Source organism: Anopheles aquasalis, chromosome 3, assembly GCF_943734665.1.
Source record: "Anopheles aquasalis chromosome 3, idAnoAquaMG_Q_19, whole genome shotgun sequence".
Taxonomy (NCBI): domain Eukaryota; kingdom Metazoa; phylum Arthropoda; class Insecta; order Diptera; family Culicidae; genus Anopheles; species Anopheles aquasalis.
The window spans coordinates 25,114,223-25,141,084 of record NC_064878.1 but is presented as its reverse complement, the minus strand read 5'-3'; the positions used below and the strand labels follow the sequence as shown (position 1 = coordinate 25,141,084).

At 49.5% G+C, this 26,862-nt stretch overlaps 1 protein-coding gene across 4 annotated transcripts; it reads left to right on the top strand.

Moving 5' to 3' along the window:
* Positions 1 to 468: 468 nt before the first annotated feature.
* LOC126577710 (uncharacterized) lies at positions 469 to 26,651 on the top strand. Of its 4 annotated transcripts, none has more exons than XM_050239548.1 (5): positions 469 to 514; positions 22,658 to 23,094; positions 23,183 to 23,553; positions 23,627 to 24,151; positions 24,233 to 26,651. In XM_050239548.1, the coding sequence occupies exons 2-5, from the start codon at positions 23,013 to 23,015 to the stop codon at positions 25,337 to 25,339; spliced, it is 2,085 nt and encodes a 694-aa protein (XP_050095505.1). In that variant the 5' UTR covers positions 469 to 514; positions 22,658 to 23,012; the 3' UTR covers positions 25,340 to 26,651. The 4 variants fall into 4 exon arrangements, with proteins under 4 accessions (XP_050095505.1, XP_050095506.1, XP_050095504.1 ...); XM_050239549.1 differs by having other exon boundaries at positions 492 to 563; XM_050239547.1 differs by lacking the exon at positions 469 to 514 and adding an exon at positions 895 to 1,023.
* Positions 26,652 to 26,862: the final 211 nt, after the last annotated feature.

The window sequence follows — 26,862 nt, the reverse complement described above, 5'->3', positions numbered from 1 at the left end:
ATACTAGAGATGTAACAACTTCTTAACCGCCTCCCAGAATGTCTCTTTCTATTCGGCCCCCGATTTCAGGTCAACATGCGGGAAAATTCAAATATTTATCCCCTAAAAATATGCAAACCGGGCGAGATGTAGATTTTTGTTTTAAGAGAATTTTCGATTTTAACTACACACAATTTACACAGAATTACAAGTACATACACTAAAAAATTTGAGTATATACACTCAAACAAATAATTTCTTCACTTGCTGATGGTGACGAGATGGTACAGAACTCGAATGTTAGTGGGGACAGCCACAACATGCGCTCGTTTCATACACCGTACCGTGGTCATTAAGTGATCTTTTCAGCATGCCGCTGCTCACTAAAATGACGCCAGAGAAGTGAGATAGGGCGAAGAGTGAGAAAGGGAGACGGCAACAGTTCTGCTGGCGGATGGTTGTTCCCGCACAAAATTTCAAATTTTGTTCGACCGCGCGCGAGGAAACACGTTTCGGTCGTTGAAAGTGAAACAAGGTGAGACCACCTAGGACCGGCGGCGTGCGTCCGCGTGATAGCACGCACGGTAAACAGCACACGGAGCATGTTTGTGTCTGTGTGATTTGGAAAGAATTCCTTAATCCTTAATTCGAACGCACTGGGCGTTTTGAGGGGGTGGACGGTTGAGAGAGGAATTTGTAGAGAACGGTGAACAAAGACGGTGTGTTGAAGTGACCGCAGCAGTAGCAGCTTCAGCAGCATCCTCCCTCGCAACCACGTTTTACGCGTTGGCCGTTTATTTTGCGACCATTTGTTTGTTGTGTTATTTCTGTCGTTGCCGTGCCGCCAGCAACCGTGTGGACCGTGAGCGTGTGCTGTGTGTTGTGTGATTCCGTGTGGTTGTTGTGGCGGTGTTACTATTGTTTTTAGTGTAGTTTTCCTTTTCGTTGACGCACACGTGCATAGTAGTCCCGTGAATCATTGCGTGTCCCGGTTTGTGGAGCGTGTTTGTGTGGAAGTACTTACTCATCATCATCGTACGCTGTGTAAATGTTTAATTTTAAATGTCGAAGACAACCAGCTGGTGTCAGCTAACAAAACACATCGATTTCAACTCATAGATGATATATGATCTTCCGTTGAATTCGTTTTCTTTCATCGAACTCGACTGCGGTAAAGCATCACCCTTTTTTTTGGGGGGGGGGGGGGGGGGGGCTAGCAGGCTTCTTCGATGAGCGGAAGAGGAAATCGGTCGAGGAAACTGTGTGATCACGTTGCCGGCGACGCTTGCTCAGGCGGAAACGGTTCGTAAGTCAATTTTTATCGTCAATCAAGAAAGGCGAACAGCGATCGAAGATGGCACATGAACTGGTGTGTATCTTCGGTGATGAAATTAGCTGCCTTTTTCCTGTTTTCGCCTTTTTTGGGACCCTGGGGAAGTAGACAAATTAGATTTATTTATTCAGAGTTCGCAAGCGGTGCAATTCTGGTTGCATTCTTTCCGTTCCCACACCGAGGGCCACTTGGACCAATGTTGTTCTTCAGGAAATGAAATCGACCCACTCTACAAAGTGTCGGGCAAGGCTTTTGGTGCTGAATGGGATGCGGAGGAAAAGTGGCGAAGACAAACAGTCCGCACACTTTGCACACCACACAGAGACACAGACGCGCGAGAATTGGAATGATGATGAGCGATCATAATTGCGTCCCGTACGACCAGCGTCTCTCGGATGGCATTGATTATTTATTCGTTTAAAAATAAACACGACCAGCATCGCACCACCAGTAGCAGCAGGAGCACCGCGCGAACATATCTGTAGAAGCCCCCGCAGCGATCCCTCCTCTTCCACCCTCTGTGTTGATGTCACCAGCATTCCGGTTCCGTCTAGGAAGATGCCTTTTGATGATGCCTCCCCGCTCCAACACTCAAACCCATCGCCATCGAGGTATCGAGCGAGCTTTCATCACATCTGTTTGGCCAACGCTATATCCGTTGGTCGTTAAACAATAGACAAAACGCACCCCTCGCGCCTGTGGACGCATATTTTTAGAAGAATCACACGAGTGCGTGGGCTTCGTGGTCATCTTCTGGGGTGTCTTTTCGTGCGTGCGAGCGTGTGTGCGTGATTTTTTCTACTCTTCGTTTTATTGACAATCGAACAACACAACAGCTTCAAGTCTCAAGGTCATCGGTTTATGGTACTCCTCCCCACCAAAAAAAAAAAACAACGAGCGACTCGCGAGGTCAAACCACACATGCTAGATGATGCTGATGGTGCTCTGGCTGCTTTCCAAACCTCGCTGGCCACCCCTTAGGGGGAGGTGACATCAGCGCGCCGGACATTGTCTCATGGCATCGACCATTTACTAGTGGATGACTTAATGGCATTCCCTGTGCTGCTGCTGCTGCTGCTACTTATGTTCAGTGGCTCACATGCTTGTTGGGTCCGGTTAACGACACTTTCCACTCGTGGTACGTTCTGGCCACGCAAATGTCACCAGGGCAACGCGAGGTTGTGACCGGAGCAGCCGGTCGCAGTCAATCCTTTCCGTGAGAGCGCACCGGCCAGTTCTGTCCAAATTTGCCATATTTGGTCAAACAATAAGGAGGGGCGAACCTGTTTTTTTTAGGGGGAATCGAGCGATCATTTTTTCCCCCACCTCTGTTCCTCTTTGTTGCTCGCGTCCTTTCGCGTCCTTTTGCTCCACTTTTGGAGTGCCTGGACGTGCGCGCGGGAAAGCGCTGGAACAGCAATCCATCTTCTGTACTGGATCCATGGAGGAACAAAAAAAAATTGGCGTTTGTTTGTTTGCTTTTGTTGGAACGAATAAATTTGTCCGAAAACAACAGTGGACGGTAATGCTTTGCTTTAAGCGACAGGACCGCGGTGACACCGTATCAGCTCCGTCGTCGTCGGCTCGGTCGCCTACGGCCACGCACACGACGCTGGCGACGGGGACGATCAGTCCGGTCACTTGCCTTGAACGGTATATATTTTTTGAAGGGTGAGCTTTGGAGGAGACAGCACAATTATCATACAATAAATTAAAACCAACCATCCGGAACCCTCTAGTGGTGGTCCGCGGTCAACATGCGGCACGCTGCTGCACCACCCGGGCTCGCTCGCTCTCTCGTGCGCGCGCTAGCTTCGCTTCCCCGTCCCGCCAAAAACGCAAATGCAAATGAAGTTATTGTCCGGGGAGCAGTCTTTTATGTGGTCTTTTTTTCTTCTTATGTGCTATGCCACAGACATCACTCGCTGGTACTGATAGAGAGACACAGAAGGTTTTTTTTTTGGAATAAATAAACCACACGAACCAGCCCCGAAGCTCCGAAGCCCCGTTGGATCGTCCGATTGCGCGTATTGATTAAATGTCAATCGTCAGAGCCCCGTTAACGGTTTGCAAACATAATTTGAGGAGGTGCACGCGTCACGCGTCGTCTCGTGAAGAAGCTCCAGAAGAGAGGAAGAAGCCGCATCTTCAGTTCAGTGTGGCGATACCGTTAATTGTGCGATCCAGCACCAACCACGAGCTGCATGAGCTGCCAACGAAAACACTGGAGAAGCGACTGGTTGGTTGACAAGTTGCGCTGAGATCTGACGAAAATATTTTCCAACGGGAGGGATACGCGATCGAGACGGCGACGGCGAGTCCCAGTACAGTAGAACCGACGCCAGAGGTGGTAGCCGACGTGATTGTATTCCTTCCAAGCCGCGCTACTGCAAAATGGAGTGCTATGTGAAAGTCTCCTCCTCCCCGGGCTCTCTCTCTCTCTCTCTCCAGTGGCAATGGGATAATTCAATCAACGTGCCATCGTGAAAATGCGTATCATTCCTAGGCGTGTAGCCACAGGAGCGTCCCAGTTGGCGGGAATACTGTGCAGCGACTTGATCGCGATCGTCTCTAGACTTCATCGCGATAGTGATAATGGTCACGACGATCTTCCGACGATGAGGTTTCTCCCGATACCGATCCCTAAGGAGAGGGCGAGTGATGCTTGATTCCCGGGACCTGTTTCCCTGCCGCTTCCTACATCCTCCCTTGTTCCCCGGCATCGATCTGCACTGCACAAGATCCTCGGAATGTCACCACGAGATTGACAGCGCCAGACCCAGGGCCCTGTGATTGTATGATTTAATGGCGCCATTCACCTTCGCCAAATATGGTCCGGCTGCAGCTCTGGAGCTCTCTCTCTCTCTCTCTGGCGGAGTCGCGGACAGATCGCGTTGCCGCGAGCAAGCAACTTGCGCCATTGAATATGCGGGCACATGATGATGCTGGGCCACAGGATGACACGGGACTGGAATACTGATAACGAGGCGGCATCCTCTTTCTTTTTGGTGCTTGTGGTACGCTGTCAGCAAAACTGAAAAAATATGATCCTCGCACGGTATTCGTGCCCCTTCTACTTCTACTACGCTGGATACTATTGTCTTTACCCTTGAGAAGCGTTCTCTATCGCGGCACACGTCTAGCATCTCTGGCATCGTGCACGACACGCTCCTGCTGCTCGCGTGACCGTGGACCATGAGGTGCGCGATCTTCGCTATTCCTTCCCGCAGCTTCTTTATGGCAGTGCCGGTTCGCCCCGTTGTGGGAGATATGGTCCGATAGGTGGTAAGCAGGCGAGAGTGCTACTGCACTTGAGGTGCGCAACGTCCAAGGTGCATCTCTATAAATAAATCCGGCTCCCGATGACCTCTCTTTCCGTCGTCGTAGTGGGACGAGATGACGGAAGTCACCACAAGTTGCAGCAACAGGCAGCACGTTCCGTTTCGTGAGGCTGATCTGAGATCAAGTGTCCCGATCATCTGATCATCGAACCACCAATCGAACGTAACGTCTTTCCCGTGCGTCCAACTCGCTACTCGCTAGTTTGTTGGCCCATTCGTGAGTTCGTGCGGCACGAAACCGAACCGAACCGACACTAAGTGGCCGCCAGTGTAATGAGTCAATGAGTTCGCGAAGCGCTGCGCTTCTTCCTCCGGCAATCCGCCAATTGATGGGCGCCTTGCCCACTTGAGATTTGCCTGTCGAGAGGGCGAATTAATCGCTCGACCTCCTTTAGTCACCTTCCCCTTTCTCGCTCCTTATATATTTGTCGATAATTAATTGAGCCGATAATTGAGTTGAAGTGTATCGGCCGAGAAGAGCATGATGATGATGGTGATGGTGATGATCAGCACGCAGATGACTATTATTAAGGCAATTTGGCGAGACGGAGATAGAGAGGGTGGTAGAGAGGGTGCGAAATCATGCCGATGATTGAAATTGATTGCCATCTAATGGTTGGCAGGGAGTGAATGAGTGTGCGATTGTGTGCTGTTCTTGTCGGTTGTTGGGAGAAAGCGGAGATCGCGATCTTTATGTTTTCTCTCAACATCCCCATCCAGCACGCTGTAACCCCACAACATAGGAGATTCGTGGGGGCGCAATTTAATTCCCGCTTTTCGGTTAATCTGAAGCGAGGCTTGATGGCCGAGAATGGTGGAGAATGTGTTTGTTTATGTCCCGAATTCCGCCACGATCGCGGGTCAAATGGTCAAAATATTTAACAGCAAATGATGGAACAGAGTCCCCTTCTGGAAAGTAAACTAAAAGGGAATATTATTATTTAAAAAAAAAACCATTCTTCTAATGCTGCTGCTTCATACAGCTCTGCCCCCAAGAGGCCACTGTTTACCGAGAAGTTTGACATCAAATATTGTCTCAATGGCAATGGCAAGTCACCCATTACGCCATTCACCACAGATGACTTAAGATGTTGATGTTGAATTTGAAGAATTTCATGTGAAACATACACCACGTAGAAAGCGCGGATTCCACGATGACTCATTCGCCCAAGATTAATGCGCTGATGGTGGTGCAGAGGTGCGTGGTTGGCGATGGATGGCATCATGGGGCAGCACTGAAGGGCCACGGAAGCGGGGAATCGGCATCACGTCATCATCGTGCGACCCTCTCACAGCTTACGACCACTCGAACCCGAACCATGGACATGATTCAACCATTTCGCAACACCATCGCTACTGACCTGACCTCGAAACTCGCGCCAGACATAGCGTCGGCATCGGAGTCGGTCGCGGTGAGCCTCTGCACGGCTCCTGTTTCCCATTTTCATCGCACCCCTGGGAGCGGTAGGGCCTGGTGCATCACCTACCCTCCTCGCAAAGGGGGTGGAAGAAACTGGAAAATGGAAAATGGGGTCGCGAAAGGCAGGAAATAATGAAATTATAATGCCACAGGGCATGCAATGCCGTCCCGGGTGTCCTGGGTGTGGGGATGGGCCGCCAAGGTCGTTTCGCTTAGTTTAATTGGTGCACTCCTTGGTGTGGCCCTGTGGGAAGAGGATGGAGCATCGGAGTTGGGTTGAATGTAAAGCACTTCATTTGTAACCGCCAGCCGTGGTCCTGGTTCGTGGTGGTTTGTCCGTTTTTTTCCCCCGATTTCTTCCCAGTGACCTTGTGTCCTACTGGCCGAGCAACCGACTGTGCTGTGCATGATGTCACCAGCACATCCCGCAGGACCGTTGCGGGTGCGCTTCCCACGATTGTATGTTACTGCCAGCCTGCCAGCCTGCCAGACCGATCCGGTAGTTGTTTTGATAGTGGGCGATGGCAATACGGTAAACAATAATGCTGGTGTCCATCATTACGGTGCGAAGATTGCGCGACCTACGTCACCGTGGTACATGGTGATCAATAAAAATGTGAATTTCGTTTGCTGGCATCTGGCCGTCGTAACTGCCGTGGAGCCCGATGATTGAAGATCTATTTCGATGCTTGACGTGCGCGTCCGTGCGTCCTTGAGCAGCTCTGATATCATCCTGCTATCCAAATAAAGCGCCCAAAGATTAACAACTGACCGAACGGTTTTGGGAGCAAAATGTGCGACAAATGGCGCTCTTCTAAGGCCGCTAGTGACTGGCAGCCGCTAGTGACTGGAGTAATTAGCAACAATTATTAATAATTGGCTACATATAAGTCGATGAAGTGGAGTCGACCATAAAGCCATTAAACGCCGCCAAATGTACGCGACGTGACCATCTTTAGCTGGCTACGCACAACGGTTAATGAATTCTAAGCAGCAATATCTATAGAACCCTTGCCACTGGACTCTTCTTCTTCAACAATCTCGCTTCAGAAGAATAGTGGCAGGCGAAGAGAACAGAACTGCTGCTGAATAATGCATCGGTTAGCAAGCGGCACAACACGTGCTGCCGGTGTGTACGGTGTGTGACTATCCACCGGCAGTAGTAGCTGGTGTTGGAAGGTACAACGGACCGCCACGTTAAGTTACGATTGTTTACGAGTCGCTCTACGACGAGTCTAGGCTAAACATGGTGTAAAATGTTGGATCTCGTGGTTGGAACTCCGGAATGTTTCTCCAAAGTTTTTCTCCAAACACAAAACTCCAGCTTCAGCTCCAACTGGAGGGCTCATTTCCATCGAAAATTCGGTTGGAAAAGAGGTCGAGTTTCCTCCAGGGAGACCCTGCCGGGGAGGCATAGCGTTGATGCTGATGATCATGATGATGATGGTCGCCCCCGCCGCCGCCCGAAAACAAACCGAAACGCAATCTGGTAATTTCCGCTCGCTCCACGGTGTGTTCCGGACTTGGTCTTAAGATAAACATTCCACCGTACGCCACCCGAAACGAGGGAAAAACACATTTATTCGGCGGGGGCCGTGACTGGCTGGCTGGCTGGTGTGGAACCAGCTGCTGGCCAGTTCCCTCCCCTCGTTCCTCGTTATCCTTCCCCGGGGGGAAAACTGTCGTTTTGGGGAAGATTTTCCGGCGTGAATTGGACAAATTGTGGTGTGTGACGACCTGCGTGGCCAGTCGCGGCTTTTTCCCCGGGACGGCGTGATTTATGCACAGCAATGTGCGATGCGACGAAACGACATTCAACCGTTTTCCCCGCGTCTCTACTGGGAGTTGGGAGTTGGGAAGAAAGTGAAGCAAAACAAACCTCAGGCCCCAGGTCTACGTTACTATCAAAAGGAATCTTCCGCACCTTGGAAGTTCGGAAGGGGATTCGAAAAACACACAAAATCAGACAAAGAAAATAAACAGGACTGAGAAGGAGTGGCAAGGAAAGCGCGGGAAGCACAGATAGAGAAGCCTGGCCTGGCGCGGGGGGAAGAATTAGGTCATCCACCATCCAGGTCTAGGATGACGCCATTTTTCGCCAGTCACCACCACCACGTCCATCGAGCCACTGGCATCACGTTTGGCAAATACCACTTCTGGCCTTTTTTTTATTAATAGTTGGGAATGTAAGAGAAGAACCATCATCAGCTCGTGCGCGTGATTTTCCCCATCGCATCGCTTTCCATCTCTCTCGCTCGCGCGTCCCTGTGACAAAAATCGGTCATTCGGCACCGACGGGAGTCGACATGCCGCACTCTGTCGAAGGTCACGGGCTGGGACGTCCCCCGGATTCGGTGGGACGGCATGACACTGACGCCAGCAGTTAATCTAGGGGATAACGCAGACAGCAGTCTCATCTCGCAGATTTGGGATGCCGCACTGCTGGGCTGTTGGTCCAGCGGTTCAATCGATAATCTAGCGGCAAAGGCAAAGCGGTCTACACAATTCGGCCGAGTTGCCCTAGTCCACGAGACAGTAATGTGGGATATGGTTTTTTTTTTGGCGAAATAGTTAACCCATGTACACCGTGTCCAATATATCCTCATAAACTTTTTTGTGGGACGATTTTGGTATGTTCACAGCACCTAGTTCAAATATCAATATTGTTTTCTCAAATTGTAGTGTTTACTTAACATTTTGACTGTTGGATTGGTCTATTTTATGTTGCGGGTCTAATTTTAGTAACCATGAAACCATTACGTGTCTGTGCTATAAAAAAGGTGTTGGATAAGGAGCGTCCAAGCCCTATTTTCAAAACCTTGAAGCACCTTGGAATCTAGCTCGATTTCGTATATCGAACCATTAAAAGATAGCTTGAGACTTTCTCTTTGAATTACAAAAAAAGATCGGGGCGAAAGCGGTCGGTTAGTACTGACAAAGTGATCAGGACCATTCGGGAACGTATCCGACGTTATCCTCAACGTTCGACACGAAAAATGGCTACAGATTTGAAAGTTTTGACATCAACTACGTATAACTTTTTTAAATAGGAGCTAGAATGTAATGTTTATGAAAAATTGAATGTTCACGGAATTTCGGAAGCTATCCAACAAAAAATAAATGAAACAGCAACTCTTCTTGTATCGCGGCACGCTGGTCACGACTTGCGTTCTCTGATGAAATGCTATTTGTTCTAGAGCAAAGTTGTGGTGTCCAAAACGATAGATTGTGGGCCTAAAACATCAAGGATGGAACAGATAAACAAAAAAACATCCCCAGGATTTCAAAATGCGACTAGTGTGATCGTTTAGGGTGGTATTCGCCGGCAAGGCAAATTACCCCCATTTTTTTATCGAAAAAGGCGGATAAATTTACCCAACGTCTTATAAAAGATATCTTATGAAAAAAATAGTGAAATCTGGCGTGGAAAGATTATGCGGGACCGAAAATTATGTGTTCCGGCATGATGGAGCGCTCTTGGAGGAGCATTTTTTGTTTCAAAACTGGTGCAGGGACAATTTAACCAGATTTCTAGAGAAGAATTAATGGTCTGCCAGTTCACCAGATCTTAACGTACTGGACTTTATCGTTTGTTTATAACGATAGGTTATAATTATTGAACCTAAACGAACAAAAATTGTCTAATATTATTCAGTTTGAAGCAACGGTCCCAAAAAAATGGAAGGAAATGTCCATGCAAGTCGTCCGTGCCACGTGCGTTGGACTTTCGAAGCGATTGAAGCTCGTAAAAAAGGATGGGAGGGGGGTAGTTCCGAAACATATTTTTTAATTAATCAGGATAAGTTTCTCTTTAAAAAAACACTCTGATGATAGAAATTGGTCCACCCGTTACGAAAATAAAAATGATTGAATTTGTATAAGAATATATTGGAACGGTGTATAGTGTAGTATTTCAAAAGTTGTTTAATAAATACGAGCGCCTCAAAATAGAATTTGATTCCCAACTGTTTCTTCGGAACTTGAACATTATGACAGCATCTTCACACGTCGTGAATCAGACTGGACCTCAAGGAACTTGTGGAATGTGTCGACACGTGTTTATCGGCCCACAAAATATGATTACTTCATCGTGGTTCCCATGCTACTCTAGGACCCAACCACCACTAACCAGCAGCAGCAGCATGACGAATTGCTTCCTGATGCAATGGGCCCGCGCAATCAGCCACTTTCGATTGCCGGACGCACGATGACGGTGCTGCGATCGTTTGCATTAAACAACTATTTGCATGCGTGGGCCATCTCACCTCCACACCAATCCAATGGGGGGACACGTGAGAGTGGGCGACCGAGAACTCGCATTCAATTAACCCAGCAACGCCAGCACACTGTCCGACGTGCGCACAGCCGACCTTAACCTGGAACTTGGTGCTGCAGCTGATTGCCAACCAGGGAAGCCAGGGCGCCTCTCTATCTCTCTCACTGCGATGTCACCGTTAGTGACTCCCGAGTTAGGAGTCACACCATCACGTCACCGCGCGTCAGGTCCACGATGAGATCCGATCAGCGGCCACTTATCCGTAGGGCTCCATGGTTTGGGGCGGGTCCCACCGTCCATATGTAACGCGATCGGACGCGACTAAAGAGTGTTTTCCGATATTTGTCAACCCAATCCAATCCAATCCAGTTCCCTTTCAAAGGCACGCATTCCACGCTTATCTAGCAATAGTGATCTTTGATTTCGGTGTCGCCCGGACCTTAACGATGATCGCTTTGTTCGCGCTCGGCTATAAAAAGGCTCACCATCACCGCAAGCGCGTTATCGCTTGTCACGATCGGAGTTTGGCGGGGCGTAAAACTCGAACCAATTATCCAATTCCATTCTCTCTCTCTCGTACTCTCTGCGTGAGACGAGCTGGTGGGCGTCACATGAGCATATATTTATCAGCAGCAGCAGCAGCAGCAGCATCGAATAACAGAAGAGGTCCACGCCGAGGGGATTTGGCGAAACAGTGACGCGTGCCCCAAACGGGAGAGAGGGCGCGCGGGGTGGCCCCTTTCACTTTAATGCTTATTTGATCACGTGACCTGTCCAAGCAAACCATCACTCCCCGGGCGATTTTTGCCCAGACCCGGGACGGCCCTTTTTCTGTTGTTGTTGTTCCCGGTGGACATTCCTTTGCCGGACCAAAAATGGGATTTTTTGAAACCTTTTTTGGGCTGTTTCCGCGACAGAACAACAGAGAAAAGAAAGCAGGAATTGGCCACGGAGCATCACAGGCCTCCCCCTCCCCCCCAATTTTTTCAACCACGAGACGCAACATAAGCCGTTTAACGGGAACCGTGGATGGCAAAAATGGAGTGGTGCGGTGTGCGGCGGGCGCGGTACGATCGTAAATCATGCGAGCGTTCCACCAAAGGGGGCCCGTGCGTGCGTCCGGGGCACGAGTAACGAGACCACGACGTTCTGGTGTGTCTGTTTTTCTGGTTCCGCAGTGTCATAAACATCGCAAAGGTCCAACCGGGAGGGTGGTGGAGAGTTTTTGGAGGCTTTCTCCAAATGAAAACGAAGAGCGAGAGAGAGAGAGAGAGAGAGAACTGGGACTGCGATTGGGACTGGGACTACCAGCTCGCTGGCTCGCTGAACCGGCTCGCTGAAACACACCCTTCACACGGAAAGCGGATTAAACGATGCTATCGGGCGTATCGCCGAGGCCGCGACATGGCCCGTTTCGGGCACCGAATTCATGGCCACCGTGCCATGCCGCTAGGAAATGTGTTCCTGTCCTGTTCCCGATCGCGGCAAGATAACAACAGCGCTCCCTTCTTCGACCTGCCGACTGCCTGACAAACAGACAGACTCGTCAGTGATCGTCGAATCCGTAACGTGCGGTACGCCGGAATACACGGGCGTGCAATCCGCCCTCCCCCTCCAAAAATTTCTTTCACTCCCACGATGACGGGGGTAATTGAAAAGTTAACGCTCGCTCACGTTGTTGCCCAAGGTGCTGGAGCAAAACGCAAGAGGGCAAGCGGCTGCTGTTAAGATAATTAGTATTTTAAGGCCAAGGAACCAACCGGGGACCTGGACCCTTTTCCCCCCTTTTTTTCTGTGGTGATTAATCGTGAGGGCGAGAGGAAGGGTGGGATGCAACAGTGATTCTGTTCCACCAGAACACAGCTGACAGCTGAGTGAACTGCCATATTATGTGGCATTGGCCTCCGGGCTGGCCATGTCACTTGCAATGGAACGTGCAGCGGAACGGAACGGACCCAACCTAACGGCAGAGCATAACGGAGGGGAGGGCGAGGGTGCAGCATAGCACCCAGTAAAGGACCGCCCTACGAGGGTGTTAAACTGAAGGGTACAGAGGTGCTGTGCTGTTGTAAAGATTTAATAATTCGCTGCCCACGAAGGCGCACATGTCGTGCTAAGAGTGCATTCTGTTCGCGGTGTTGCTTTTGCATAATCGAGGAGCACTCCAAGGGGAGAGCAGCGTTCTAATGAGAAGTGGGGGGGATAAGCGTTACGTTTTAATAATGGGAGTGACTCACGATCTTAGGAGCGTCCGATATCGCGACATGCGACTGGATGCGTGATGATGATCTTCAGGAAGCGTTCATGTTAATTCCTTTCATGTGAAGAATCCAACCATTCATTAGGTTTTTTTTCACTTGAATGTCCATATTAAACTACAACTTTTCAAGAATATTTGGTTACATTTTGGGCAAGATTTGTTAAAAACTTCATCCATGGCGTTAAATCTCGAAAAGCGTACCAGCAAAACTGTCCTTTTTTCGATGCCCTTCGTAGCCGCATGATGGGACATCTGAAATATACAAATTGAGATTCTTTTCTTAGACTACAAGTTTGTTCATTACCGTCGAGCTTTTGTTGATTTTCTAATTTTTGGCAGCGGTTTGAAGTTGCAAAAGTAACGTATTCATTAAGGGGGGGACTTCGGTATTTTCGGGCCAAAAAAAGGCCCTTTTGACGATTTTTTGTGACGTAACCATTACACTTTATTTATGCAAATAAATGGCATATTAATCTACAACTTTTGAAGAATATTTGATATAGTTTTGAGCAACATTCATGTACAAACTATTCCATGGCATCAAATTTTGATAGGCGTGTCGACGAAAAGTTTCTTTTTACGGTGTCCATTGTAGCGATATGACGGATCATCTAAAACATACAAATCGATATTCGTTAGAAAGGTTATAAGTTTATCTAGGTAACCTCGGAGAGTTTTTGTTGATATTCCAATTTTTCGATTTTTGGCAGATTTTTGAAGTTGAAAAAGTGATGCTTTTTGCGATTCTGCAAAAAAAAACGAGCTTTACAGAATTGTTTTAAAAAAAGTATAAACAATTTTAATGATCTCTCGGCGGGATTACCTGTCAAAAAGTGTACAGATTATGTGTTAAAAATTTCAAATCGATCGGCCCAGTAGTATTTACGGTACGATGGACACCGACTTTAAAAACGTTGGTTTTGGGAAACGCGCTTCAAAGTAGGGGGCTCCAGCCTTGTATGAAACACGGATTTTCAAAAATCTGTATATTTGTCAGTTTTTCCTCGATTGATCCAAAACATTCACACAATACTCTTGAAAGGATCAGCTTTCAGGGAAAAATGTTGAAAACATGTGCCACAAATAAAAATTAAATACCGAAGTCCCCCCTTAAAAAAGATAGATAATTTGAATGGTATTAAAAAATAAACGATGACAGACAATTGAGTTCTGTAAATTCATGGCAGCCGAAAACATGTTTATGCACATGTTTTTCAACTTTTTCTGTGCATTTTCAATCAATTCCTCCTCCGTTTTTGCAATAAATTGTTACAATAGATCCTACGTTTGAAGTAAACCCAGAAATTTTCGATGGCCAGCAGCTGGGAGACGTTGAAAGGGTTCGCAATCTTCGGTATCACATTGATACAACACCGCTCCTTTTCGTCTAATGATCGTCTCGAGTCCTTGCCTGGTACTCCGAGATCAGTGGCCGGACTGCCTTCAAATCGGTATTGATCTCGCTCTCGGGCTCTTGGTCGTCGTCGCTCATTCTCATGGGCCGTGCATTACGAAATAATCTAAGCTCTTATCTAACCGAACCGTAGACGTTCGTTGGTGTCAACCGAAACTAAAAACAATCAAACAAGATCCTTCAATCTATTGTGTGCACCTCAATCAAGGGTCTACCTACCGCGCCATAGATCGCACAATGGCTGTTAAACAACGGTGCAAACACAGCCAGAGTACGAGCCATGCGAAGCGACAGAAGATCACGATGACGGTGCTGGTAGTGTTTTTGGGGCCTGGTAGTTCAATTCGACACTCAACAGACAAACCATGCGTGCGTGTGCTTCGGCGACGGCGGCATAACATGTTGCGCCCACGTTTATGTTTTGTTGCCAACGGAACACAGTTCTGCTGGCTGCTGCTGTACCATCGGCACCATCCCTCGTGATGATCATGCGCCGTCGTTTGGGTTTTGAGCATAAAATGTCAATGTGTGCAGCATCAGCGAACCATGGCAAATGGTCGCGCAATCGAGAACGAACGTCGTTCCAGCCGCAGAGACCGCGTGTGTTGCGTCTCTTTTGCTTTTCGAACCACTCACTCACTGCGCTGCGCTCTGCTCATAGCCTTCGTTAGAGTTCGTTTTGCGAATTTATTTTTGCACATCAGCACACGGCACACCAGAGCACAACTCCCTCTTGGGCAGGAGTGTGGAGATGTAGGAGGCCACGAATAAATAGCTCCCTAAGTGCTCTTGAATAGAGCCGCTAGTCGGCGGAGTAGGTGAACTGTCAAAAAGGCATTTCGCGGCTTTCAAGAAGGATGATGCTCTCTGCGAACAGCGCAATTCTTTTCCATTTTTTTTCTTTGGTTTGCATTTAGCGGCTGTAAAAGGCCACGATCGGCTTTTATTAGACCACCAGCCTAGGACGACGGCGACGTTATAATCTCTTCCTGGTCGCTGGACACGCTCAACGCGTGCGATAGTGAATTGAGCGCGAAACTGGGCCGCGGCATTCGAAGACAGGCGACGGCACGGTGATGAAGATGATGGAGCAAGACGAGCGATGGATTGGCAAACAAAGTCCGTTGATTGTGTGTGTCGTCTTGAATGGTAAATGTACCACCTCACCACCACCCCCTACCCCTGTCCTGTCACTTGGTGCTTTCCATCCTTTCGCCTCTACTCAGCCTCCGGCCACAGGAGTGAAGTTGAAGGAACCGGTTGCTCCACGCGTTTGCTTATCGCGTGATCGCGCGCCCCATTGCCACCGCGGATGAGATGTTCATTAATAACTCGGCGAGCGTCTCGGCAAGGCGGGGTCAACGTCGCTGTCAGCCAAGGCAGTCAAGGGACACCTTCGGCGGTTACCATTATGCTACCATCTGCTGTCAACGGAACGCCATACGCATAATGTTAATGATGTCGGACGCCCGGGGGAGGGCCCGCGCCCTCCCCAACATGCATGCAAAGTATGGAATGGACACACGAGGCCGCTGGACCTTCGACTCGTCTGGCCTGACCGTCGTTGGTGTCAATTGCGGGGGCGCTACTAATGCTTATAAATTTGAATTTCCTTCGCTAAGCGGCCCCAGCTCACGGGCAGCAGGCGTCTAATCCCGCCTGTGAGTGGGAGTGTTTATGAGATCGAACATTTGGATAAAGCGCTGGAGAAGGTGGTGGGACGAGAGATAGAGAGAGGATGGTACCGTTTTCGGTTGCGGGTTAGTTTTGGAAAGTGGCACAAACTCATCCCGTGATCATAATCCCATTTCGTCGCATTCAAAAAAGGTACTTGAAGGGGATTCAATTTGAACTTCATTTAACTGGGAATGAAGAAGCGAGCTCTTTCTTATAACAAAGCCTCTAAGTGGCTGCTGTCACATTATCCACTAAACGTCCAATTTGATCATTTCAAGGAATACCTTCAAATATTTAAAACTAATAAGATTTCTTCTTGACGTTATCACACCAACCTGAACAAAGAGTAAGTAAATATTTGTCCTATTCGCATGATGCTAGATGATCCACATAAATGCAGCTATGAGGAATGCAGTTTAAGTTTTGTAATAAATTCAACAATCATGGTCGATGATTTGAATTTTTACGGCAAATTTATTCCAACAAGAGCGCGATGCTAGAACTACGACAACACGCTGTCTGAGCTACCTCAATCGCATGCATCGTCAAACAGAGTTGTTAAAGTACAAAACAAGTGAAGATACGATCGTAGAACAAAATAATTGATCGTTAGTTCTATTCGATCGGAGGAAAACATAATTATCGTAATGCCAATCTTAAGCATCTCTGGATCGCGCTTTCCTGGATAAAATGGCACAAGATCAAAGAGGAATAAATATTCAAAACACGGATTTAAAAAACTTTGAAATGCGACAAGCAAATCCATTTAAATCCGACATGACTTGTCATTGCTACTAATCTAACTTTCAGCTATCTGTAAATTTATCTAATTTAATCCCCAACCCAACCTGATCTGTCCATCGTCGTGTTCTTGCTTAGTCTCACCAACCTCTTCACCATCAGTGAACCCCGGGAGCAGCCTGGGTGGCATCGAATCATCAATCTGCTGCTGCTGCTGCTGCTGCTGCTGGTGCTGCCCGGAACGGATTGATTTGAACAACACGATGGCATGGCAGCCACGATGTTATCAGCACTCGTACTGCCTCAGGTCCTACAGGGGCCAACTCATTTCACAAACCCAATTTCACCACAAACGCGCAACGGGGCCCCTCGCAGTGTGTGAATGATGCTGGAAGTGCCATTCATGGAAGTGGAACTCTTTCAATCACTCTTCAAAGCAGGAAGAGGGAAGAGAGATTATTCATAAACATGAATAATAATACCGCGAGGCGAGATAAGCCGCGATGTGAATCCTTTGTGTCGTTCCTCTGAGCTCGATTAGGACATGCGTCACCGACGAGGGACGGCAGCGGCGAGAGCATTGATGATCTCATATGCTACGCGATCACCGGAGGTGAGGGTGGGGTGCGATTGAAATGCATAAACTGACACCGCCACCGATCATGCCGCCGCCGCCATGGCACGTTATGGTTTCAAAGTTTTTCGAACAGAAACCAAGTGTCCACCACGTCGTCCACCACTGATCACAGCCAGCTCCCTTCCGGATCTCACGTCCGGTGTTTGTTTTCCGACGGTAAAGTAATAACAATAGAAAAGAAGAAAAAAAACAAAGAAAAGAGAAAAGGAAGAAGAAGGGGGTAAGCATCGATCGTGCTCATCGTGGCCCCGTGGCCGTTTCCTATTTATAATTCTGCGCGTCGTGTGGTTCGCAAAACACGCCACAAAGCTGACCGATCGACCGATCGACCGACTGACCGACCCAACACCACCACATGCATGATTACACAATCGCACAACCGGTGCAGCTTGGCTTCTTCTTCTTCTTCTAGTGACTATACTGAGACTGCTCGTACTGCACGCTACAAATGATCACTCGAGTAAGTGATCGTGCCGCACTAATCGAGCCGCCGATAAGCGGCACAAAACCGTGCACAACACCGTTATCGATCGGTGGCGAGGCGAGGAAAGGTTCTGTGCCAATCTCCGTCGCTTCAGCCTCCCCGGCGACTCTTGTGGTCCGTCCGGTTTGTCCGGCGAGAACGTGTCTTAAAATAAAACCCAAAACTTTACGATCGTCACTAGGAGCGAGCGCGATCGAGCGAACGAGCGTCGTGCTAGCCCTGGTGTGACCATTTTTCTTGGCGCTCTTTTAGTGTGTGACCATGGGATGGGGGCCCTCCGGTGGGGCCGCCTATCGATGACATCATGCTGTGATGATGCTGCTGGTGCTGGCCGTGGTGGTGGTACTGGTGTTGATGCATATAAGCACGGAGCGCAAGCGAAGGTTGATCTGTGGGAACCTTTTCCGTTTTCGTCTCCTGTGGAGCATCCGAGAGAACCTTTTTCAGCCGAAGACTTTTGCAAGCCAGAGGAGATGAGCCGTGTTTTTGATTTATGACATTATCATCCAGCATCCCACTGAAAAGGAAACCGAATTCCCTCCGAATGGGGCTTCCGAGAAGGAGTAAGACCTTTTATGAACACTTTCAAGGGCTGTGCGTTTAAGGTCACACAATTGGTGGCAAAATTCGCCGAAAGTGGCAGTTCCCGGGTTTTCGTGGGGGGGGAGAAGCGTTCCGAAGGGTGGACCCCACATGCCTGACTGACAAATTGGCTTTACGCTGGCGATGGCACGTAGTTCCAAAACAATTTACGATTCCTGTACCATGTTTGGGCCGGCTCGATGTTCGGCCGTACCGTAAAAACAAGCTATTTGGTGTGGGGGGGCCACTTCCTTCCGGACAGCAACCGTGCGGTACCAAATAAGCAATCCGTCTTAAGTTTGTAGCTCTCGTAGTAAAATTATGTTCTTTTTGATCGTAAAAACCGAGTCTTGCGTGCATTGTGCTCCCTGCAGCTCCGGCGATGACCGGACGGTGGCCGATGCAGCTCTGAAAATAAACGTCTCCAAGTCCTAGCTCGCGCACTAAATTACTACCGAACCGGCAGTTCCGGCGCGTAATGGCCGCTTCGAGTAATCCACTTGGTCTTTTCAAAAGCGGACGGAAATGCTGTTCGAAACCCACTTCCGAAGCCAAGGTACAGTTTGATGTAAAGGCCCAGGGCCGGTGATTGTTTTTTTTTTTGTTCGGTCGCGGCATTGTTTGTTGCTTGTTGTTTATGGCCAGCTTGTTAAGACATTTATTATTCATCAGAAGGGCCGCGCCGCGCCGCACTGTGGCCGGCAGATTGGTTTCAAACGTGCCTCCGTTCCCGGGGCAGTTCCTTCGAGTGCAAGAACATTAGAGATCACTGGGCGATCGATACGTGCCCCGTGCCGGCCAGCCCTACAGAGGTGTCATGGCGAATGAAATCATCATCGTAATTCGTCACCGTGCGCGATGCCGATCACTGCTGTGACCAGACCACAATTTACAAGCTCACCTCATCGAGCATCAGGCGCGACCCCTGGGGAGAGAGAGTGTGAGGGGCATACAGCGAGAGGGAGATGATGTAATTTGACTCGATGACGGTCCACGGTCGCTATTTGCTTTCGTTCTATGCGGTTCTCCAGCAACAGCACCCGTAGCAGACGTAGAATGCGCCGGCACACAGTTTATCTGACACATTGTATCGATGGAAAGTCGACAAAAACGGTAGTCAACCCACCCCCACCCCGGGGGAGGAGTGGGTGGGACTCTCTCAAATCCATTAGCTTAGCAAACATATTTTAAAGCTCCACCGGTTGCCTCCACCGTGGAGCTGCACCAGCTGCTCGGTGGTGGACGGATTTACGGGCTACTAGGACGAGCATCTATTTCTCGCTTTTAATGCTACCTCACCATCACCTCCAGTGGCAACAGTAGCAGCAATCGTAGCAGCGGTAGCAAACTGACGAGGTGTAGCAGCAACAGTCGATCAATCTACATAATGCACCCCATGCGCGGCCCTAGACCCCGGGTATATATGACCTGGATTCAAATGGTCATAAAGCATCGAGTTCGTGAGCAATAAAACTGGGGATTTTCAGTTCAGTAAAAATGGGGCCCAGTGCTGGGGTGCTGGAAAACGAACAGAGGCATCATGGACTGGCATAGACGAACGTGTACCACATCCATGCATCCACACCCACACCCACTGAGCAGAACTAGGAGATAACCTTTTTCCACCTTTTCCGTCGAGCGCGCACAGAGTTTTGCCTTATTTGTTCGACTGTCGACCGCATCTATTGGTATTAATTCACCGCAATAGACGAGCTGGGATGGCCAGTGAGAGAGGCACTGAGGTGGATATTTCACTCGCGCGGCGGTGACATCATTTATCGGATCATTTCCTATCGAGTTCGGAGTTCGTGACGAGACCAGAGGGTGGGCCAATGAAAATGCATTTCCATCTCCGTTTCCGTCACGTGCGTGCAGTGCCACTGCCTTCTGCACTCCCGTGCTAGCGGTGATGATGATGATGATGATGATGATGGTGGTAAAGCGTAAATATTTACTTCCATGCTCCTTGCCAACTAACCTGAAGAAGCTGCTTCGCTCGTCACTTGAGAGGTGCGCTGAGCGGTGGTGGTGATGGTGGTGTTGTGGAGCACAGGCCTTTTCGGAAGTCCCACTCATCCTCCGTCCTGTTCCTGTTGGATTGTGCAATCCGATTGCGGAACGAAGTGTGTCAGTAGCCGGGAATGGAATGTTATGCTTTCAGCCACTACCCTTCACTTTTTCCGGGGGGGGGGGGGGGGGGGGGGGGGCACACCACAGCATCAGCGATTTGACTCCCGGAATTGCGTCGAGTGGTTGTTAAATTGGGAGAAGAGAGAGAAAAAGTGCGGGCGTTGAATGGCAGATTATTTGCGGATATTTTCGGGAGGGGGGGTTTTATTGGCGTGTATTTACCTTTTGTTTTCGCACGCTTCAGGCGGTTCTCACGGGCCAGGTTCGGCTGGAGGGAAGCGTGTTGCGCGTGCACTTCACACGCGTTGCTGGTCGGAAACAGTGTGTACTTGGATGGTGTCTTGGATTTTCCCTTGTTCGTCCATGGTTACCCCGGATCACAGTTTGTGTTGCGTAGTAACGCATCAACGCGTGCATTTTGTAGGTGATTGACTGGAAAGAAATTATTTTAAAGTCCTGTAATGGTTAACGCTGTACTTGGATTATAAAATATTTGCAATATTTGATTGCAACTTTAGAATTGATAGAATAACTTAACTTAAATCGATTCGTAGAGGACTTTACTGAGATTTCTTATTTTAATTTCATCGTGAAGTGTGGAACTCTTCCTTTCTCACTGACAATCTAAATATTAATGTCGGATCACAAAAGTAGTTTATGTGCTTCACGCATATTTATACGAATCGCCGCTCCCTTCTACACCATTCGCAGATTGTGTTCTCGGACAATTGTTTCTGTGTGGTATTGGAAACAATACCCAGTTAAGAAGTGTGCGTAGCAAGAATAACCCTTCCGTCAGTAGGACCTTCTAGCACTAACCTTGACGTAATCTGATCTGACCGATCTCTCTCATGTCCACCGCTTGAATTAGTTTCGTATGGCCACCTTACTATAACACCTTCTGTTCCCCCCACTAACGCCTATTTATAGGCGTGTAACCCTTCACTTTATCATCATCATATCGACACCCCTTAATGGTTCCATGTAAATCGGAAAATCACCTGTGGAGTTCGGCGGTTCGACACGGCAGGAGCAACCGAGATGAGGCTGCCGAGCATCATCATTAGGGATGCACTAAATTATGGGTGTAATCGACCGCACCGCTGTTCAAGATTGATCCATCGTTTTCTCCCTTCCCCCCTCGACCGGGAGCCCCACTTGTGCTCCTGGTGTTGATCGATGCGATAATCTCCGCTCGTGTGCGTAGCTCTACCCTCCCATTAAGCGGCACGTGCGCGACTACTGGGCAGCTGGAGAATTGAGAAAAAAAGCTGCTACGCTCCTCTACACGATCGAACCGCGCTTTATCTTGATCGATCCCAACCCCCGATCCTCGCCCATTAGTCATCGAACGCAGCGCATCGTGCAGTGGACGCTAAGCGATGCTGGCATGTTTTCTAAAAATATGCTCCCCAACCCCAGTCGAGTGGAGCCGCTGTCTAGGCGGCTTTTATGCGCATTCAACATTCGGCACACACTGTGTATGAGTCGGTGGTGTGGCGTCGGAGAGTGCAGAAGAAGCACAAAAAAAAAACAAAAATATTTACAACTCCTAGGGACTCCCCCTAATTAGTTCCAGATGTCGTCGCCGTTTTTGGGGGTGGAGGTGGATTGGCTTGCCCTCACAGTCGCCTCGTTTTCGCGTTCCTCCGGTTGCGTTCTGTCATCATACGCGATGAGGATTAGTTCCAAAATTAACCAACCAAAACCCCGCGCATATTGATTATCGGATGCGTTACGAGTTGGTTTAAAAAATATTTGGAACGCAGACACACAACGAGCACCAACTGTGTAACTATGACCGTGAGAAGCTGTGTGAGACTCGACGTCTCCGCAGCCTGTGTCACCAGGCCGGCGGGGAGAGTGGGTGGGCCAGGTTTATTTTTATCCACTCCACATCCGCAAGTGGCAGCTGTTCGCGGCTACTCATCGCTCGGCGTGTGTGCTCAAGAACGTCGCCATCGGTTCATCCCCTTCCTCCCATACATATATCCAGCACCGGCACCGGCGCGAAGGATCAAGATCTCCGATTCCGAAATAGCGCCAATTCCATTCCGTTGGTGTCATCGTCACCACCACCACTAGCACCACTAGCACCAGGTCGGAATATTTTCAGGGACTCCACCTATTCCATTAGTGACCGCGGGCGCGAGAGCGCGCGCGCGTCTGCTTTTCGACGTAAAGGACAGCAGTTCGCTTGCCACTCCACTCGCTACTAGGTCAACTGCGTGTCCGTCAACGCACGTCCTGCGGACGGTGGTGGCCATTAAGCCGACGGCCATCATCACCTCCGAATAATGCCCTCCACTGCGACGAGCAGCAGCAGCTTGGCTTTTACATTTTATTTACTTTCTATCTCCGTTCTACCGTTTTCACCCCGCAGCCTGATTCCGATTCTCCAACGCGACCGAAAACGACGACGACGACGCGGAGAACACGCAAAGTCCATTCGCTTAAGTTAACACAGCGGTGGCCGTTCCAGGCCATCCAGAAATGCTGAGCGTTATCGTCCAGTGAAGCAGCAGCTCGCTTTTATGGCTCCTCATTCTCGTTTACGTCCCGTTCCAAGGTCCTAGTAGTTCTAGTGAGTGTTTAATTAAAATCATCTACAAAGACAGAGAAGCAGAGAGAGAGAGAGAGATAGAGAGAGAGAAAGAGAGTGTTAGTGTAGTGGACGGAACGTATCGTGTTCAGTGGAGTGGAGTCGGAGCAAGCAGTCCTCTAGTCCCCGCAGCAAAATGGGTGCGGCACCTGCCAAGAAGTCGAAGGTCAACAGGAACCTCATATCCCTGAAGATTGTCCTATTTCTGTTCTACGGCGGTAAGAGCATAGACCCCGGATGCATCGGACTCGGATGGGACTTTTCATTAATCTTCCTCCTCTCGCTTATTCTTTCACTCATCCACAGCCCTAGGATGTTTACATCCGTACCTGCAGAAGCACATGACCCTGACCGGGCTGAACTACTACGAGTCGCAGCTGGTAACGCTGATTGCACCGCTCGTGGCAATCCTTGGACCGCTAGTGATTGCTCCGCTGGTGGACCGGCTGGCCGGGCGTGCCGGTGCCTCCTTCGGAAAGCGCCTCCGTCTACTGGCCTCACTCTGCATGATCCTTTCGGTTGTCCTCTACTCGGTGCTGTTCTTTGTGGTACCGCGCGTCGAACGGGAAGAATCGAGCCGCTCTTCGGTGAGCTTCGCCTGCGACTACGAAGGGGCCATCATCTTCCAGCAGCGCTGCAGCGAGGAACGTACCTGTTACCAGTGGAAACGGGAAAAGGTTAGGCTCGTGGAAAACTTTAATGAACTCCGAGACATCTCACTTACTAATACCTTTTTTGTCCGGTCCACAGATTGGCAGCCTGACGCTCACCAACTGCTCCTACACGTGCCAGAAACCGGTCGAGTTCGAGAACCTGAACCATCCGTACACCAAGGGCATCGTGTTGCCCTCGTCGACCGAAAGTTCGCTCGAGGATGAGGATTATGATCTGAACGAGGAACCGTTACCGGCCCCGGATAACTTCAAGCTGGAAGCGACTGAAGTGGAGGTAGACAAAACGCCAATTCCGGTGCCGCACATCTGTGAGCACAAGGGTGACCGGGAACGGGAACTGTGCCACGCGTACACGGCGGCCGCTACCTCCCTCAAGTTGGCCACCGTTCTGCGGAGTGCGGTGAACGAGGAGAACGAAACGCACAGTGCCGAGTGGTGCCGGTATCCGCTCGATGGGTTCTCTTGTGACATTCCGGAGAAGCAGATCATCTGGATGAAGCTGCTGACCAACTCGTCCAACTGTACGCCCAAGGTGGAGTGCGAAGTTAGCGATCCGTACGATGACGCGAACAGTGTGCTGGCGGAGAGTGTCTGCATGAGGGTAAGTGACCTGAATTCTGTGATCACCTGGATTTGAGAGTGTTCATACTAACGAGCTTCCAATGTTTCCTTCCTCTTGTAGATCGTCGGTGATCCGGAGCTGACGTTCTGGTCCTACCTGGCGCTTCGCTCATTCGGTGACGCTTTCCTGCTGGCCGTGATCGTACTGTTGAACGCGGCGACCATCATCGCGACACGGGAAACCTCGAGCGGACGCGGTGACTTTGGACGGCAGATCGTGTGGGGTGCGATCGGATGGGCGATCTCGTACTTTGCCCTGGCCTGGTTCCTGGAGACGTACTATGGATTCGTGGTGCTAGCGTTGCTGGCCGCTCTCGTGCTGCTCGTCTCTGCCGGTATGCCGTTGACACCGCCGGAGATGTGGTGGCACACCAAGTGTGGCATGGTGGCGATCCCAATGTCCGCTATCCGTCGGTACGGGCCCGAATCGGCCGGTCTCTGTCTGGTGACACTCCTCCTTGGTACGTTCTGGGCCGCGCTCGACAACTACGAGGGTGTGCTGGTAAAGACGTACGACATCCATCCGGTGGCCGAAGATTACTATGGGCAGGTGTGGAGTGCGTTCGTCGTGCTCGGTGCCTTGTCCACCATACCGGTCCTTTGGTACGCCGAGAAGATTGTGGATTTCTGTGGCCACTCGAACATTCTGATCACCGCGTTCACTACGTTTATCCTGCGCTTCGCTTTGCTCGCTTCCTGTGACGTGGCTTGGTGGCGCGTGATCATCGACTTCCTCTATCCGGTCACACTCGGACTCACCTGGTTGACGATCGTGTTCTACATGCGGCACATTATCCCACGTCGACTCATCACTACCGGGCAGGCGCTGCCCGTGATCTTCCACTTCTGTCTCGGTCGCTTCATCGGTGCACTGATCGGAATGTGGACGCAGATCGATCATCTGATCATCACCTTCCAGGTGCTTGCCATTACGGCCTGTGTCGTGTCCGTCGTGTACTTCCTGCTGTACCACCTGGTGCTGGCACCGCGCTGTGCCGCCCGGCTCAACCATGAACCTTCGGCATCGGCCCTCAACATCACCGCACCGGATGGGGGTGCGAGTGCGCCAACGAATGGACAGCAGCAGCCGACGCAGAAGAACGGAAGCTATCAACCGCTGCGGATCTACCACAACTACCGTGGCCGCAAGGGACACTTCCGCTACTAGGTTCCTTGCTTTCTGCGTTCTCTACCACCCCTAGTCCCGTCTCCCTCCATACTACCCACGCCCGTCTAGCACAGTTGATCTGTATCGATCTTTTGGTACCAAAAAAAAAAGAAGCAAACTGCAATGAACTGCGGGAAATTCTACTCCACAGTGTCCCCAGAGTGTGTTTTGGGACCTGCGCGACACTGCGATCTAGCCTATTTATTGAACGCGGATAGGGTAGGTGATTGACGATCGAAAAAAGATGGGGGCGCCTCGGAACAAATTCGCTTTTTATAGTTTAGTGTAGTGTAAATTCGAAAACAAAACAACTCAGTTAGAAACAACAGCAAAAATCCCCCTTTTTCCCGAACGTCTGAACGTCCTTTTTCCTATTCTGAGATCCTTAATTTGTCCTACACCACACGCGCGTGTTCGTTGGCTCTATGTTAAGGTAAACATTTCCGTTATACTTTTTTTTCTGTTCGTTTTAATTACTTCGTACAACGATAGGATTACGGGCGATTCAGCGATCGCGAAACGGCAACAAATGGCCGAGTGCCGAAACGACGAAGGAAGAACTTTTGGGAGTAAGAAAGAAATCTCGAATACGCTTATCCGTTCTTGGCCGCATGCGCATCTTCACAGTCACATCCACAACATAATTCCATGGATTATGCTGCCAATTTCCGTTTACGATCGGCGATACGCAGAAAAAGAACGGAGAAGATAGGAAGTGAGGTTCAGAAAACCAATTACTCAATCTCAAACCAGTTAAAATACGCGCGATCGTTACGTGATCATTCGAAACCACTGCGCTATGCAGTGGCAGCCTTACATGTTACAAACCGTTAAACAAATGGATAACGCCTCGGATAGCTCTTAATCAGCTTACCCAATCAGACTACAATCAGGATCCGCCTTAATCGAACTATTTCGCCTAGGAGCGAACTACGAATCACGACTAGTATACCGACCTATTACAAATACCCATAGAGAGAGAGAGAGAGAGAGAGAGAGAGAGAGAGAGAGAGAGAGAAGAGACAAAGGAAAACAAAACAAATTACCCGCAAGTAGTGAAAAGAAAAAGGTCGCCCGAAAAGCTGTGCACGATTGCCTTAAACGTCGGAATTGGAATGGATGTTCCCCCCTCCCCCTCGGAAGTGTCTTCAGAATCTCATCAAAAAGCGAGTATCACAATCGGCGACGCATGATGTGTGATTCTACTTCTCTACTTCTTCTTCTCTCGCAGCTACTAACTGTTAACTAGTAACACTCAGAGCATTATATTTGTAAATAAATCTAAGCAATATTTAAACGAAATTGCCAACTAGTTGCCGCTTGTTTGTCTGTCTTTTTTTTTTTTTTTGTTCCGATCTGCAATGCTAAGGAGTGTCGGAGTAGGTCAATCCCGAAACAACATCGTTTTCCAGCATTCCAGCACCGGCACCGTTTATGCTCCGCCGGTGGTACGTTGATTGATGCCACGAGCCGCTGTCTCGTTAGCGCATGACAGACGGAACGGCGGCTGCTAATCGGACGGA

What these genes read in the sequence shown, in the direction of transcription:
- LOC126577710 (XM_050239548.1), top strand. Translation starts at nt 23,013, where the DNA reads ATGGGTGCGGCACCTGCCAAGAAGTCGAAGGTCAACAGGAACCTCATA. An exon ending in CCTATTTCTGTTCTACGGCG is followed by an intron (nt 23,095 to 23,182) that starts GTAAGAGCATAG and finishes ACTCATCCACAG; the next exon opens with CCCTAGGATGTTTACATCCG. An exon ending in CGGAGAGTGTCTGCATGAGG is followed by an intron (nt 24,152 to 24,232) that starts GTAAGTGACCTG and finishes TTCCTCTTGTAG; the next exon opens with ATCGTCGGTGATCCGGAGCT.